Source organism: Oncorhynchus kisutch, linkage group LG15 (assembly GCF_002021735.2).
Source record: "Oncorhynchus kisutch isolate 150728-3 linkage group LG15, Okis_V2, whole genome shotgun sequence".
Classification (NCBI taxonomy): domain Eukaryota; kingdom Metazoa; phylum Chordata; class Actinopteri; order Salmoniformes; family Salmonidae; genus Oncorhynchus; species Oncorhynchus kisutch.
Genome location: NC_034188.2, coordinates 40074041 through 40089726, shown reverse-complemented (window position 1 = coordinate 40089726; position 15686 = coordinate 40074041). Strand labels below are relative to the sequence as shown.

Sequence of the window (15686 nt, the reverse complement as noted above, 5' to 3'; positions counted from 1 at the left end):
AACAAATGTGTATGCCATCTGTAAATACGAATAAAATGGATTAAATTACGAGCCTTGTTGGTTAAGTCAGAGAAAAGGGGGGGGTCCTTCCTAATAGCCATGATTGGCTGAGATAATGAGTGGGCTGGAGTTCGGATTGGTCTGCCATATTGAAGGCTTCTGTCTATTTCAGCTCGTCAGTCTGTGTTGGTAGTCCTGTCGAACGCGGCTTCTTTAAAATTGTATTGTGTAGTGGATCTGCATAAGTGTTGCTCTCCACTTTCTGGAGGATCAAGTTTTGAAATCAGTGGAATTGGAGTATGATAGCTAAAGAGACGGAGAAAACACCTGTCTCCGGATTACATCTTCAAACTAAGGGCAACTGTGGTATGGCATTCATGACATGGAGACGCGTCCATCATGCATGATGATATATACAGTTAAGATAGCTAGCTACATTTTCAGATATTTCACGTGTCTAATTTTGACAGAAAGTGGTTTCATTTCAAGCTAAAGTGTATTGTTAGCTAGCTAGCTAACATTAGCTGGCTGGCTCCCTAGCTGACGTTACTATTTGTTTCCCAAAGTCATTTGCTTTTATGGTTAGAACCTAATGTTAGCTAGCTAACATTGGATCTGGTTGGTTAGCTCCCAGCACTGTGGTATTGTTGGCACTTTGTTCATTGTTGTTTAACTAGCTAACGTTAGCTGGCTGGCTCATTAGCTAACGTTACGTGATGTGTGGGATCTTAAACGTTGTTTCCCTAGCTAGGTTCATTGTTTACCTAGCCAGCTAGCTATATGTCTTAAGCTAAAGTGCACTGTTTGCTGACTGGCTACCTAGCGGACATTATTATTCCTTTCCCAGAGCTGTTTGCTTTTCTAGTTAGAGTCCAATGTTAGGCATTGTTGACACTTTGTTCATTGTTGTTTAACTAGCTAACGTTAGCTGGCTGGTTCGTTAGCTAAAGTTACATGAGGTGTGTACAACACCCGTTGAATATGGCCGGTGTCAGTAAACGTCTGCAAAAAAGCGTAATGAAATTGTTGCCAGCAGAGCTGGTTAGGCTGTTTTCATGTTATCCATAGGTAAACAAATCATTGGCCAGAGCATCAAGTGTGCACTCTGAGAGCGAAACGAGATGGGTGGGGCTAAAGCTTAAGAGGGTGTGAACGATGCTGAATGGGTGTAGACAAAGAAGAGTTCTTCACTAGATACCAAAACATTCAAAGGCGATTTTCTCAAAAGTGAGTTTACAATTTGATCAACTGTCATAGCAGAATTATTTGCCCATTGTTCCTTAAATGCAGTGTATGATATACAATGTTGTAGCCCTGAGTCTCTACTTTTATCCGACGTAAAAAACACAATTTCACGTTTTGCTACATGAGACCGAATCCTGGTGGGGAGTCACACATAGGCTTGAGCACATGGGGCCGAACTTGAGAGCACTCAAATGATCCTGTTGGTTATCGTGAACACTGTCTCCCATCTCCCCTTGTTATGTAAGGCTGCCGTCCCACTGATCTCCTTCTATGTCAACTGAAGTAAGTGAGGGCTTTGAAAATTGGGAAAATCAATAGGGATCTGTAATTCAGGCACCGTATGTAACTTGTCACAATGATGTTCAATGGGCTGCTTCGTTATGAAAGGATCAAAGGGGTCGCTATCAAAACGTCTGAATGACTTGGGCTCTTCTCGTGGCTTTCCCTACTGATTCTCTCTAATCTTCATATTTTTAAAGGGCAACTGCACTTCCTGATTTGGCCTCGTTTTAGATTTGGTTTATTACGAAATGCTAGCAGCCAACACTGAAATCAAACGCGAGTTGGTCTTGGGGTGTGGTTTGCCAATTAGCTCCAACTAGGCGACTGTGGCAAAATTGTTTTGACTTTGGATAGCCTACCTCCGGGGCTTGTTAGGGACGATCAATAAATGACGCAATGTAAATTAGACAATATTTTCATGTAGCACAACTTTTAGTTTTCTCATTAAACGCTTTCAATATTTGTTCCCGTATACAGGTTGAAAATGGCAAATTTGGACACTAATAAGCATCTAAATTGGAACATAGTGGCAGTAACATACAGTAACATGCTAAACATGACATTAGAGCTCTGGCTGTGCGCTTCTCAGTGCTGTATGGGTTTTGACTGACAGACGTTCAGAACCTGAGCACTGCGCGCGACAAGAAGTCCCTCCCCCCCGCCATCCCTCTCGATAATTTGTGCAATTTAAGCAAATGTTTTGTTGTCTGAGTGAGGGAAATGCTGTAAATGAAGATGACTCAATGTACTTTGAACGATGAGAAGCTGAGGATTATAATAAATACAGCTTTGATGTCATACAAGTATGCCAAACACTTCATATTACCAAATCATAAATGTCATATACAGTGTCAACGTTATGATCACTATGTTTGATGTACAGTTACAAGATGACAAGGTGTCATACCCCGGGTTGTTCTGAACAGAATGAGCCTATGTTTGTTTATTGTGAAGAAAGTTTGCCGTGGCACACACACCTGAATGCACTCATGACTCCATTCTATGCCCACCAAAATTACCATCTGCTTCTCTGAATTGCCTTGTAAAAGCCTAAAACACTGTAAGATCATATTTTATAACTTAGCTAGTCATGTTGGCAATAGAACAAGCTTTCAAATCATGCCCACCTCAACCAGATTTGGATTTATAATGGACAGTTTTTGGATTGCGAAAACAACAACAGTAAGTGTGTGATGGCGGGGATGCAGAGTTGTGTTCCAAAGTAAACAACGATAGGTGTGTTTGCTCTAGTTCATCAACGGCACAGCTAGGAGAGCTCAAAAAAAAGTACCTTATAGTTGGAGACACTTCTTTTGAGTCATAAAAGGGCGTTGAAATTGCTTACGAACTGTACAAGTTTGGAGAGGTGTGTGGCCACTTGGAGACACCAGTTAGTCCTCTCACTCAAACCCTTGTAATTGTTTTGTCTTATCTTGCATCTACCCCACATTTTACATGAATAATCTTATGTTACAGAATGTAAAATATATTTTTTAATGTTGCTGTCAACAAATGCGGTGAAAAGTACAGTAAATGTCAAATGCACGTAAAATAAACAGTGTAATGTTTGGATTCAGTCTTGTGTCAGGTGAACTGTTGTGTACAGTCATGGCCAAAGGTTTTGAGAATGACACAAATATTAATTTCCACAACGTTTGCTGCTTCAGTGTCTTTAGATATGTTTGTCAGATGTTACTATGGAATATTGAAGTATAATTGCGAGCATTTCATAAGTGTCAAAGGCTTTTATTGACAATTACATGAAGTTGATGCAAAGAGTCAATATTTGCAGTGTTGACCCTTCTTTTTCAAGACCTCTGCAATCCGCCCTGGTATGCTGTCAATTAACTTCTGGGCCAAATCCTGACTGATGGCAGCCCATTCTTGCATAATCAATGCTTGGAGTTTGTGGGGTTTTGTTTGTCCACCTGCCTCTTGAGGTTTGACCACAAGTTCTCAATGGGATTAAGTTCTGGGCAGTTTCCTGGACATGGACCCAAAATATCAATGTTTTGTTACCCGAGCCACTTAGTTACCACTTTTGCCTTATGGCAAGGTGCTCCATCATGCTGGAAAAGGCATTGTTCGTCACCAAACTGTTCCTGGATGGTTGGGAGAAGTTGCTCTCGGAGGATGTGTTGGTACCAAATTGTGAGTGAGCCCACTCCCTTGGCTGAGAAGCAACCCCACACATGAATGGTCTCAGGATGCTTTACTGTTGGCATGCCACAGGACTGATGGTAGCGTTCACCTTGTCTTCTCCGGACAAGCTTTTTTCCAGATGCCCCAAACAATCGGAAAGACATTACCCCAGCCCTCAGCAGTCCAATCCCTGTACCTTTTGCAGAATATCAGTCTGTCCCTGATGTTTTTCCTAGAGAGAAGTGGCTTCTTTGCTGCCCTTCTTGACACCAGGCCATCCTCCAAAAGTATTTGCCTCACTGTGCGTGCAGATGCACTCACACCTGCCTGCTGCCATTCCTGAGCAAGCTCTGTACTGGTGGTGCCCCGATCCCGCAGCTGAATCAAGTTTAGGAGATCGTCCTGGCGCTTGCTGGACTTTCTTGGGCACCCTGAAGCCTTCTTCACAACAATTGAACTGCTCTCCTTGACGTTCTTGATGATCCGATAAATGGTTGATTTAGGTGCAATCTTATCCTTGTCTGTGAAGCCCTTTTTGTGCAAAGCAATGATGACGGCACGTGTTTCCTTGCAGATAACCCCATGGATGGCAGAGGAAGAACAATGATTCCAAGCACCACCCTCCTTTTGAAGCTTCCAGTCTGTTATTCAAACTCAATCAGCATGACAGAGTGATCTCCAGCCTTGTCCTCGTCAACACTCACACCTGTGTTAACAAGAGAATCACTGACATGATGTCAGCTGGTCCTTTTGTGACATAGCTGAAATGCAGTGGACATGTTTTTTGGGGGGAATCAGTTCATTTGCATGGCAAATAGGGACTTTGCAATTAATTGCAATTCATCTGATCACTCTTCATAACATTCTAGAGTATATGCAAATTGCCATCATACAAACTGAGGCAGCAGACTGTGAAAATTAATATTTGTGTCATTCTCAAATCTTTTGGCCACGACTGTACTCACCTTCGGTCTAATCATTTTCCCATTGTCTCCAAACTGTTCCATTTCAATTGCTACCATGTTTAAGCATATTTTTGAGATATTTCTTCTGCAAATTCGCCACGTGGTTTACACCTGATTTGAAAATGGAGTTACGAGAAAAAAATAAGCAATTGCACTTGTTTCATAGAACCGGTGTTGCGTCAGTAACCTCCATTAGCCACTAGATGCGGTTATAATGAACAGATTGGTTTCTGTTTTCTCCCTACAAATGTGTGTCTATTCTTTGAAAGGTTTAAGCAACAACAAAAATATTACGACCCCGTCACTGAAAGATAATCTCAGCAACACGTATGTGTCTTCTGTCTCCCTCGAGCCGCACAGGACTCATTAGGACAGAGTGGACAAAGACCAGGCACGAAATCAGACTGGTGGGAAAAGAACACTGTCAATTATGATGTTTTTTTTATCTACACAGAATATAATAACACATTATTGCCTGATGATCTTTTGAAATTCCCAATTCCTTTCTGATGCTTTTCAGTCACTTCAAACCAGACTTCCTTCAGATTGAAATTCTGTCAAAAGTACTGTCAGACTGATTTGTAATAGACTGTCATAGCCCCAATTTTAAAAAAGTAAACATTCGGCTTTGATTACATCCTTCTTTTTTTTTTACATGGTGGATCACAATTTTGAAAAAAAATCTAAATGGGTCACTGATCCGAAAAAGTCGGGGTGCCCCTGGGTGAACATATTGTCCCATGTACATTGTGTAATTTACCGATGGACTCATAGGGATATCCAAAGTCAACCCAAATTGACCACGAGCATTACGATTGGGTCGCGTGTAGCTGCACCCTGACTTGTGTGCTGCCAGATATGGGCATGTGGTCAGGGTTAAAACAAACCCAACCTTCATTTACACTGTGATACAGTAACGGCCACAAGTATCACAAAATTCCAAAATGATCCTAATTGCACTTTGTCGTCAATTTTGACAGTAGAATAAATGTTTTTCTGACTCATATCGAATGCCACACGGGCTCAAATCTAGTTGGAATTTTTCCACCTCCTCTCCTTTCCACTCCTGCTAATTTGGGGACCGTTTCTAAATCTCCAGCTGCTCAGTTAATCCAACTTTCAAAGCCACTATTTGGCTGAGTAAGGCTCATTGGGTGTCAGTCAGGTAGATCCTGGAGGCTATGGATAAAGAAAAACCCTGTCTTACCTAAAGCCCCCTTCGCCCTGGCTTCTTTTTCTCCACATTATCAGACGTGGTAAATCTCAGAGCTGGTGGGAATGTGTGACTTTCACTATAATGAACGAAGTCTGACCAGCCCTGACGGTTTGGCCTCATTATTTGGACGGTTTCGTTTGTCTTTGTTCAGGGTTCTGCACGTCCACTACAGTCGCATTTAGATGGATCTTTCTGTCAAATGCTTCCCACAGCTGTTTGAACTGGGTGGCAACTGGCAAGGGCACTTTGTGTAACTCAACGCTATGTGATCTGATTCATTCTCAAGGTTAAGATCCCAGGTGGGCCGTCCGCTACTCGCTTGCTACTGGCATTTGTCCAATTAGGGATGAAAACACACACACACAGCCATTCTCAAAGGGACTTTGACAAATGTTCTCACCAGAATAACTGTCCGATTGCGAGAGAGTGTATCACAGGATGGTAATGGTAGCAGTAAACTGTCATCTCTGTCCAATCGTCACCAACAACCCTTTACATGGTTAAAACGGCGCTCTAAAGACTGCCCTTGACATAATGGTAAGAGATATGATGATAAGCATCACCTAACCTCTCCAGTCTCCAGCAGGTATGCCTACCGCATGGGAATGTGATATATGAGGGTCTTTATGGATTAGTACTGTACGGAATATGGGGTGGGGGGGGGCTCCAGTGTCTTAGGAATTAACTGGCCACATCAGCACATGTAGGGCTCAAGTGAGGCTCGGCATGGCAATGGTTTGACTGGCTGTCTGGGAGAGAAGAGGGGAAAACACACTGCAGAGGATTCAGGAAACTACACTGAATGGTTTCCATCGAAATCCCTGGTCCGAAACAAATCTGACCCTTTAGGAAATTGCTCATACACAGATATGAATTGTGCCTGTTATTGTACGACTGGCACTATATGGTATAGTACAAACCCATATGAACCCATTGGGTATACAGTGACTGTCATATAACTTTGAATGGATTTCCAATGATGACCATAACCACAAGTAGTTTCCAAGACCCTCAGCCCAGCTGGCAAAATGTGCCATGGGAAGTGCCAAGTAATGACATCATTTTCTCATTGAAATCATTTTTTTTTGGGGGGGGGGGGGGGGTTCGGGTTGAAGAGATGCCAGATAACCACAGCACAATCAGTGAAAGAGGTATTTTTCCCAGTAAGCTAAAAAGACAGGGTAAACAAAATGTCATTTTGACACGAGTGTACAACCTGACGTTATCATTGCGAAGTCTGACATCATTGCAAGCAGTTTTGCCCGCTGGGTCAGTTCAACAGATGTGATGGCAGGGAGAGCTAAAGGGATGCTAGATGGGTGAGGGGTAGGGTGGTGAAGGACATGGACCAGACAGGTGAATGAAGGTAAAGGAAGCTAGGTGGTGTGCAGACTTTACCTGGAGCGTCAGAACAATGTTCTCTGGCTGAGGGTTGCCAGGTCAGATGAAGAAGGCATGCAGAAGACAAAGCCAACGCAGAGTCAAAGAAAGAGCAAAGCCATACAAACCAAAATAATGAAGCAGAAAATCACATTTAAAATTGACATGCATATCCAGACATTTGCACACAGACAGAGAGCATCTATAGGCTCTAATATATTGTACACTCCATCTTTGAAGTCGTTTCAATGTTTTGAGGGGGGGGGGGGGGGGGGGGGGGGGGGCTTCAAAACAGTTTAATCCTGATTAATTAATAAATCATTGAAGTTCTGTCTGGAAACTTTCTAACACTTTTCTTCTGAAGATTCGGGAGAAACCTAGATCTTCAAAGAAAACGAGTTGTTAATTAAAGCTATTTATTAGACAAAAAACACAACTCATTTCTCCCTCTGTTTGTTTTCATACACAGTGCCAGAGGCAATTACTGTTTTTCCAGTGTACTAACACGAAGGACGGCCATACCTTGGCTTCCACAAGCAATTAACACATTGCTTTAGAACAGAAAGGGCGGTGCCAATTTCGCAACATCGGAAATATGCGTCGTTTCCGTATCATAAGAAAAACTGTGACACTAATAAGAATGTGAAATCATAAAAACGTGTGAACAACCACAGGCAACCATCAAACATAGAGTGTGTGCACAAACACACACTTACCTTCTGATACTCCGACTGAATGGCTCCAAATTTATCCTTGGCGACTTTGATGACGAGATCTGAAACAACATGGAGGAAAACAGACACAGTGTGAAGCCCCCTTGTCACAGCTCAGCAAAGTCAGTTGGTTACGCAACATCATGTTCCCACAATAAGTACAGTACAGAAACGTTTACAACACAACCCCTCGAGGACCACCTTTACCCTCTAAATTGTACAGTAGTAAATCATATACCATATCCATAGTGGTTCAGTCAAAGAGTTACAAAATAATAGTGTTCTATTTAATTATGTGTGTTCAGCAAAGCTATCCACTGATCTAGAAAACAAAAGGCTATTGCATCTTCACTAGCCGTGGATGAAACCTTATAGTAACTGCAGAACTGTAGACATCCACTTTTACTATGGACATGTTGAAGTAAAAATGTATTGTGCAGGTCAAATCTAAACACATAACAAAGCTATAAAGAAACATTTTTAAAACATACGAAAGCTGTTCAGATTTCGAAGCTAAAAAATCCAAAAGAACCCTTCATAGCCACTGATGTTATTTTGTTAGGAGTCAAACTGACATGAGGCCGAAAGCAAAGTCATGAAGTGAAAGGGTCAAGCACCACGCTTTTGTGAGGTGAAAGGGTCAAGCACCACGCTTTCATGAAGTGAAAGGGTCAAGCACCACGCTTTCGTGAAGTGAAAGGGTCAAGCACCACGCTTTTGTGAAGTGAAAGGGTCAAGCACCACGCTTTCGTGAAGTGAAAGGGTCAAGCACCACACTTTCGTGAAGTGAAAGGGTCAAGCACCTCACTTTCGTAAGGTGAAAGGGTCAACACCACACTTTCATGAAGTGAAAGGGTCAAGCACCACGCTTTCATGAAGTGAAAGGGTCAAGCATCGTTTGCGCGGACGTCATATTACTGAGACACACTGCTGAGGACAAAAATACTGCGACAACATTCTCCAAGATTGCCTCTCCTCCAACCCACTCGATGCCCTCTCTATGTGGCATATTTGGGGCATGAGCTTGATAGAGCATGGAGTGGGGTACTCTTCCCACAGCTATTTGACCTGCAGCGGGGTTGTTCATTTCTCACAAATGATGACAGCGTAGAGCAATGCTTCTCAGAGGCTTAAAGCTCCCTGGAATGAGATGAGAAAAGAAAGACAAGGGGCTTTCCTTTGCTGCAATGCAGGTTTTTTTTATTATCACAGGCAGAAATAGACAAAAAAATGCTAATAAAGACACGCTAAGGAGGGAGGGAATCGTTGACAGGCACTTTTTTTTTTTTTTAGCAAAGATGGGCCATCTATTATTCAAAGGATGGGCTGTGTTTTAAGAGGAGGAGGTCGCTTCGGGCTTCTCTTTCACCCAATTATTCTTGCTTTTATGAAGATCTGAGTGGCAAACTAACACGGGTTCCATGGAAAACCTACTTCATTGTCTTTGTCTTGACATTAAATTGTGTTGAAATTAGGACATGGTCGCATCTGATTGGCGCGTACATCCCTGTCCTTACCAGAAAATAGTCATTAGTAAAAATGATTTTTGACACATTGCTCACGTTTACCCCATTGGTTTCCCCCCCAGAGTTGAAAAGTAAATCTAAGACCTCTGGTTTCACTTTTCTGACGGTTCAATTTGACATTGAATCGACCACTGTCAATATCCCCTCACATTCTGATAAAGGGGGAAATCCATTAACCAGGTAAGTGGGTTTGCTCATCAGAAGATGACTTACATGCTGACCAAACCGGCCGCGTTGTGTGTACGAGTGTTGCAAAATACATTTACAGATGTTTTTCAATTTTAGAGCTTGAAACCACTGATTGTTTTTTTACGAACATATACCCTCGTGGGTGACTGAAAGATGAACGAGGTCCACACTTCACTCCAGTTCACTCCACACCGGTTCACTCCACTCCAGTTGCACCTTAAAGTTGGTTGCCAACCGCCATATCAAATCCACAGAAGAAGAAAGATGAACGAGGAGAGATTAAGAAAACTAACAGAAAACGAACTAGGTTTCCCCTTTGTATCTGTAGATTAATTGTCAGAGTGGGGAACACACCATTTTGTATGACTCTAAAATTCTAAAAAGATGCAGCTAAAAAAAAAAGACCATATGCATTTCAGGTAAAATAACAACCCAATGTTTACCTCCTTGGACAAATTAGCTAGGAACAGTAAGGTAGCTAAATGCCCATGAATGTTATTACTAAGGTTGGTTCACAGTTGACTTTGGTATTTTAACCTGCGTGTCATGAATGCGTCTGGTGGGATAGACAGAGCCGGTTTGGTCAGCCTGTTACAGATACCTTCTGTGCAATCACATTAGCTAGCTACCTACAGTACATATCAGGGTAGAGGGGCTGGCCTGCATAGCAAGCAGCAGCAGCTTAAAAGTAGTAATCATATGGGGGGGGGGAATTTAAAATATATTAGGATACATGTGAAATGTAAAAAGAAATTGGCCATATAAGGTATTTCAAAAACATGTTAAATACATTAACATATTACGGAATGTACAGTGGGGCGAAAAAGTATTTAGTCAGCCACCAATTGTGCAAGTTCTCCCACTTAAAAAGATGAGGCCTGTAATTTTCATCATAGGTACACTTCAACTATGACAGACAAAATGAGAAGAAAAAAAATCCAGAAAATCACATTGTAGGATTTTTTATGAATTTATTTGCAAATTATGGTGGGTGGCAGAAAGAAAGCTAACCCAAGGCCAAAACTCCAACAAGTCATGCCTCCAGCTCTATCCTCTAATATACAGTGCATTAGGTTAGAATTCAGACATGTTGACATTATCCTATTTATTTTACGCTACAGCCTTATTCTAAATTGATTAAATGCCCCCCCCCCCCCCCCTCCCTCCCATCAAACTACACACAATACACCATAAGGACAAAGCAAAAACAGTTTTAGAAATTTGTACAAATTCAGAAGAAAAAAAAACTACTGAAATATCACATTTCCATAAGTATTCGGACCCTTTACTCAGTACTTTGTTGAAGCACCTTTGGCAGCGGTTACAGCCTCGAGTCTTCTTGGGTATGACGCTACAAGCTTGGTACACGTGTATTTGGGGAGTTTCTCCCATTTTTCTCTGCAGATCCTATCAAGCTCTGTCAAGTTGGATGGGGAGCGATGCTGCACAGCTATTTCCAGGTCTCTCCAGAGAATTTGATCGGGTTCAAGTTCGGGCTCTGGTTGGGCCACTCAAGGACATTCAGACACTTGTCCCGAAGCCACTCCTGCACGGTCTTGTCTGTGTGCTTAGGGTCGTTGTCCTGTTGGAAGATGAACCTGCGACCCAGTCTGAGGTCCTGAAAGCTCTGTGGCAGGTTTTCATCAAGGATCTCTCTGTACTTTACTCCGTTCATCTTTCCCTCCATCCTGACTAGTCTCCCAGTCCCTGCCGCTGAAAAACATCCCCACGGCATGATGCTGTGACCACCATGCTTCACCATAGGGATGGTGCCAGGTTTCCTCCAGACATGACGGTTGGCATTCAGGCCAAAGAGATCAATCTTGGTTTCATCAGATTACAGAATCTTGTTTCTCATGGTCTGAGTCTTTAGGTGCCTTTTGGCAAACTCCAAGCGGGCTGTCATGTGCCTTTTACTGAGGAGTGGTTTCAGTATGGCCACTTTACCATAAAGGCCTGATGGGTGGAGTGCTGCAGAGGTGGTTGTCCTTCTGGAAGGTTCACACATCTCCACAGAGGAGCTCTGTCTATGTGACCATCACCTACCTGAACAAGGCCCTTCTCCCCGGATAACTCAGTTTGGCGGGGCGGCCAGCTCTAGGAAGAGTCTTGGTGGTTCCAAACTCTGATGGAGGCCACTGTGTTGTTGGGGACCTTCAATGCTGCAGAATTGTTTTGGTACCCTTCCCCAGATCTGTACCTCAACAGAATCCTGTCTCGGCGCTCTATGGACAATTCCTTCGACCTCATGGTTTGGTTTTAGCTCTAGAATACACTGTCAACTGTGGGACCTTATATAGACAGGTGTGTGCATTTCCAAATCATGTCCAATCAATTGAATTTACCACAGGTGGACTCCAATCAAGTTGTAGAAACATCTCAAGGATGATCAATGGAAACAGGATCCACCTGAGCTCAATTTCGAATCTCATAAACATTTTTAAAAACCCTGTTTTCGCTTTGTATTTCTGAGTATTTTGGAAAAAATAAAATTATAATAAGGATTTGACATAACAAAATGTGGAAGGGATCTGAATACTTCCTGAAGGAACTGTATTTTGACTAAATGTATTTTTATTGTACTTGACGCATACCAAAAGCAAAAAATGCACTTAAATGGATTTAAATCACTACAAAAATGACTACAAACATTATCGGTGATGTAGTGACTAGATTTTTTTATTATTTAATTAAGCTGAGGAGAGGCACTTATTGTTGTCTATACCATACAAAAAATTTTAACATGAGATTTTTTTTTATAATTATATCACTGGCTTGGTGGACCAATTTCTTTTCTCCTGTAGCTAGGTTTTCATTCAATTGCCGACAGATTTTCATGTGAATTTTAAAACATCTGCATAAAGCATTTTCCCACCAGAGATGTTTCCATCAAACTGAATTATTGCGAATAAAAGGCTGTGCATGATGATGTAGTGCACATAAAAAAAACTTTTGTGGTTAAATTACCATAAAAAATACTAGTTAAATGGGTTTTCTATTGCATTTTCAACTGTAGTGACGGTTTTGTCACAAAAACTGTTGCCTTATATAGCAAATGTGCCCACATTGGACATGGCACGTGTGCTCTAGCCAACAGCTCGCAGAGAGAGTGTGGGTATTGGTAGGCTACGTACAGTTGAAGTTGGAAGTTTACATACACTTAGGTTGGTGTCATTAAAACTCGTTTTTCAAACACCACAAATTTCTTGTTAACAAACTATAGTTTTTGTCAGGTCGGTTAGGGCATCTACTTTGTGCATAACACAACTCATTTTTCCAACAATTGTTTACAGACAGATTATTTCACTTATCATTCACTCTATCACAATTCCAGTTGGTCAGAAGTTTATATACACTAAAATGACTGTGCCTTTAAACAGCTTGGAAAATTCCAGAAAATTATGTAATGTCTTCAGAAGCTTCTGAGAGGCTAATTGACATCATTTGAGTCAATTGGAGGTGTACCTGTGGATGTATTTCAAGGCCTACCATCAAACTCAGTGCCTCTTTGCTTGACATCATAAAATCAAAAGAAATCAGCCAAGGCCTCAGAAAAAAATTGAAGACCTCCACAAGTCTGGTCCATCCTTGGGAGCAATTTCCAAACACCTGAAGGTAGCACGTTCATCTGAACAAACAATAGTAAGCAAGTATAAACACCATGGGACCACGCAGCTGTCATACCGCTCAGGAAGGAGACGCGTTCTGTCTCCTAGAGATGAATGTACTTTGGTGCAAATCAATCCCAGAACAACAGACAAGGACCTTGTGAAGAAGCTGGAGGAAACAGGGACAAAGGTATCTATATCCACAGTAAAACGAGTCTTATGTCAACATAACCTGAAAGGCCGCTCAGCAAGGAAGAAGCCACTGCCCCAAAACCGCCATAAAAAAGCCAGACTACGGTTTGCAACTGCACATGGGGACAAAGATCGTTCTTTTTGGAGAAATGTCCTCTGGTCTGATGAAACAAAAATAAAACTGTTTGGCCTTAATGACCATCGTTATGTTTGGAGGAAAAAGTGGGAGACTTGCAAGCCGAGGAACACCATCCCAACCGTGAGGCATGGGGGTGTCAGCATCATGTTGTGGGGGTGCTTTGCTGCAGGAGGGACTGGTGCACTTCACAAAATAAATGGCATCATGAGGCAGGACAAGTATGTGGATATATTGAAGCAACATCTCAAGACATCAGTCAGGAAGTTCAAGCTTGGTCGCAAATGGGTCTTCCAAATGGACAATGACCCCAAGCATACTTCCAAAGTTCTGGCAAAATGGCTTAAGGACAACAAAGTCAAGGTATTGGAGTGGCCATCACAAAGCCCTGACCTAAATTCTATAGAAAATTTGTGGGCAGAACTGAAAAAGCGTGTGCGAGCAAGGAGGCCTACAAACCTCGCTCTTTTATTTTCTTTACCTTTATTTAACCAGGCAAGTCAGTTAAGAACAAATTCTTATCAATAACAGCCTAGGAACAGTGGGTTAACTGCCTGTTCAGGGGCAGAACAACAGATTTGTACCTTGTCAGCTCGGGGATTCGAACTTGCAACCTTTCGGTTACTAATCCAACACTCTAACCACTAGGCTACCCTGCCCGCTGTGAGGAGGAATGGGCCAAAATTCACCCAACTTATTGTGGGAAGCTTGTGGAAGGTTACCCTAAATGTTTGACCCAAGTTAAACAATTTAAAGGCAATGCTACCAAATACTAATTGTGTGTATGTAAACTTCTGACCCACTGGGAATGTGATGAAAGAAATAAAATATGAAATAAATCATTCTCTCTACTATTATTCTGACATTTCAAATTCTTAAAATAAAGTGGTGATCCTAACTGACCTAAGACAGGGAATTCTTACTAGGACTAAATGTCAGGAATTGTGGAAAAACTGAGTTTAAATTAATTTGGCTAAGGTGTATGTAAACTTCAGACTTCAACTGTACATGATGAGATTATTATGGATAAGGGCAAGATTATTTGTATTTTTCAAATGGCAGCCGAATATTGATCATCATGTCACCAGAATAAGACCCTCAATATTTATTGGAAAGGAACATCAAGGCAATCACAGTGCACTTTCACCACCTTGTGCTTTCCTGAGTCATTGAGTGACTCCAAGTTTACTTCGATATAACGGTTATTATATAAATATTTGCGCGTAAAGGTGTTTCCACTGCCTTATCTGGCATAATTTATTTTACAGACAAAAATATCCCACCATGTCGAACGGACAAATTGTCTGTCAGCATTTAATAATTTGTAGCGGCATTTCATGTTTCCATCAGCCCGGTCATGCATCAGGTAATTCATTCGCATTAAATGGTTGGATGGTTAACCTGGTTATTTATCAATACGTAAAGGGTCATTTAAGGGCCGCCCGAGTAGCGCAGTGGTCTAAGACACTCGATCCCAAGCTTTGTCGCAGCGACCGGTTGACCAATGAGGCGGCGCACAATTGGCCCAGCATCGGGATGGATGGTCGGGATGTCCTTGTCACATCGTAAGCTAGCGACTCCTTGTGGCGGGCCGGGCGCATGCATGCTGACTTCGGTAGCCAGTTGTACGGTGTTTCCTCCGACACATTGGTGCGGCAGGCGTTAACTGTCATAACAGTTAACGCCTGTCAATCCAAATGAACGCTGCCATTATCTGCCACACGGGTTGCTACTAGCTTACCTACAGTCAACATGATTTGACTGAACATCTGAGTCAGGTGTTACTATTATCCCTGTGCTTCACTGAACCTCATGCTGTGTGGAGAAGAGGAGGTAAGCAATGAACAAAGGTGAGATTACTATTATGTTCACCCAATTAATTCCAATTAGCAGCTGCCGTGCTGCTAGCTGATATGCTAATGGGATTAGCCCGAGGAGACTCTCTCACGCTAATGGGGAGAAACTGGCCTGCGCCCTTTACCTCACTAACAGTGTTGTTAAGCGAATGAGACACAGGGCCATCTGTCCCAACTATGTGACAGTTCCTAATTTATTTCCTGTTCCACTTTGTGTGATGGACGATAGCCTCTTT

The 15686-nt window shown here is 42.2% G+C and overlaps 1 protein-coding gene across 9 annotated transcripts in view; it reads right to left on the bottom strand.

The window, feature by feature from the left end:
- LOC109905292 (prominin-1-A) overlaps positions 1-15686 on the bottom strand; it is a 112786-nt gene that overhangs the window by 71237 nt on the left and 25863 nt on the right. For 5 of the 9 annotated variants that reach the window (XM_031790264.1, XM_031790265.1, XM_031790262.1 and 2 more), the window contains exons 2-3: positions 7947-8005; positions 7249-7275 (exon numbers count right to left, since the gene is read on the bottom strand). In XM_031790264.1, the coding sequence (XP_031646124.1) occupies positions 7249-7275; positions 7947-8005 (86 nt within the window). The remainder of the gene's footprint in view (positions 1-7248; positions 7276-7946; positions 8006-15686) is intronic. The other 4 variants (XM_020502581.2, XM_031790267.1, XM_020502582.2 and 1 more) reach the window with 1 other exon arrangement.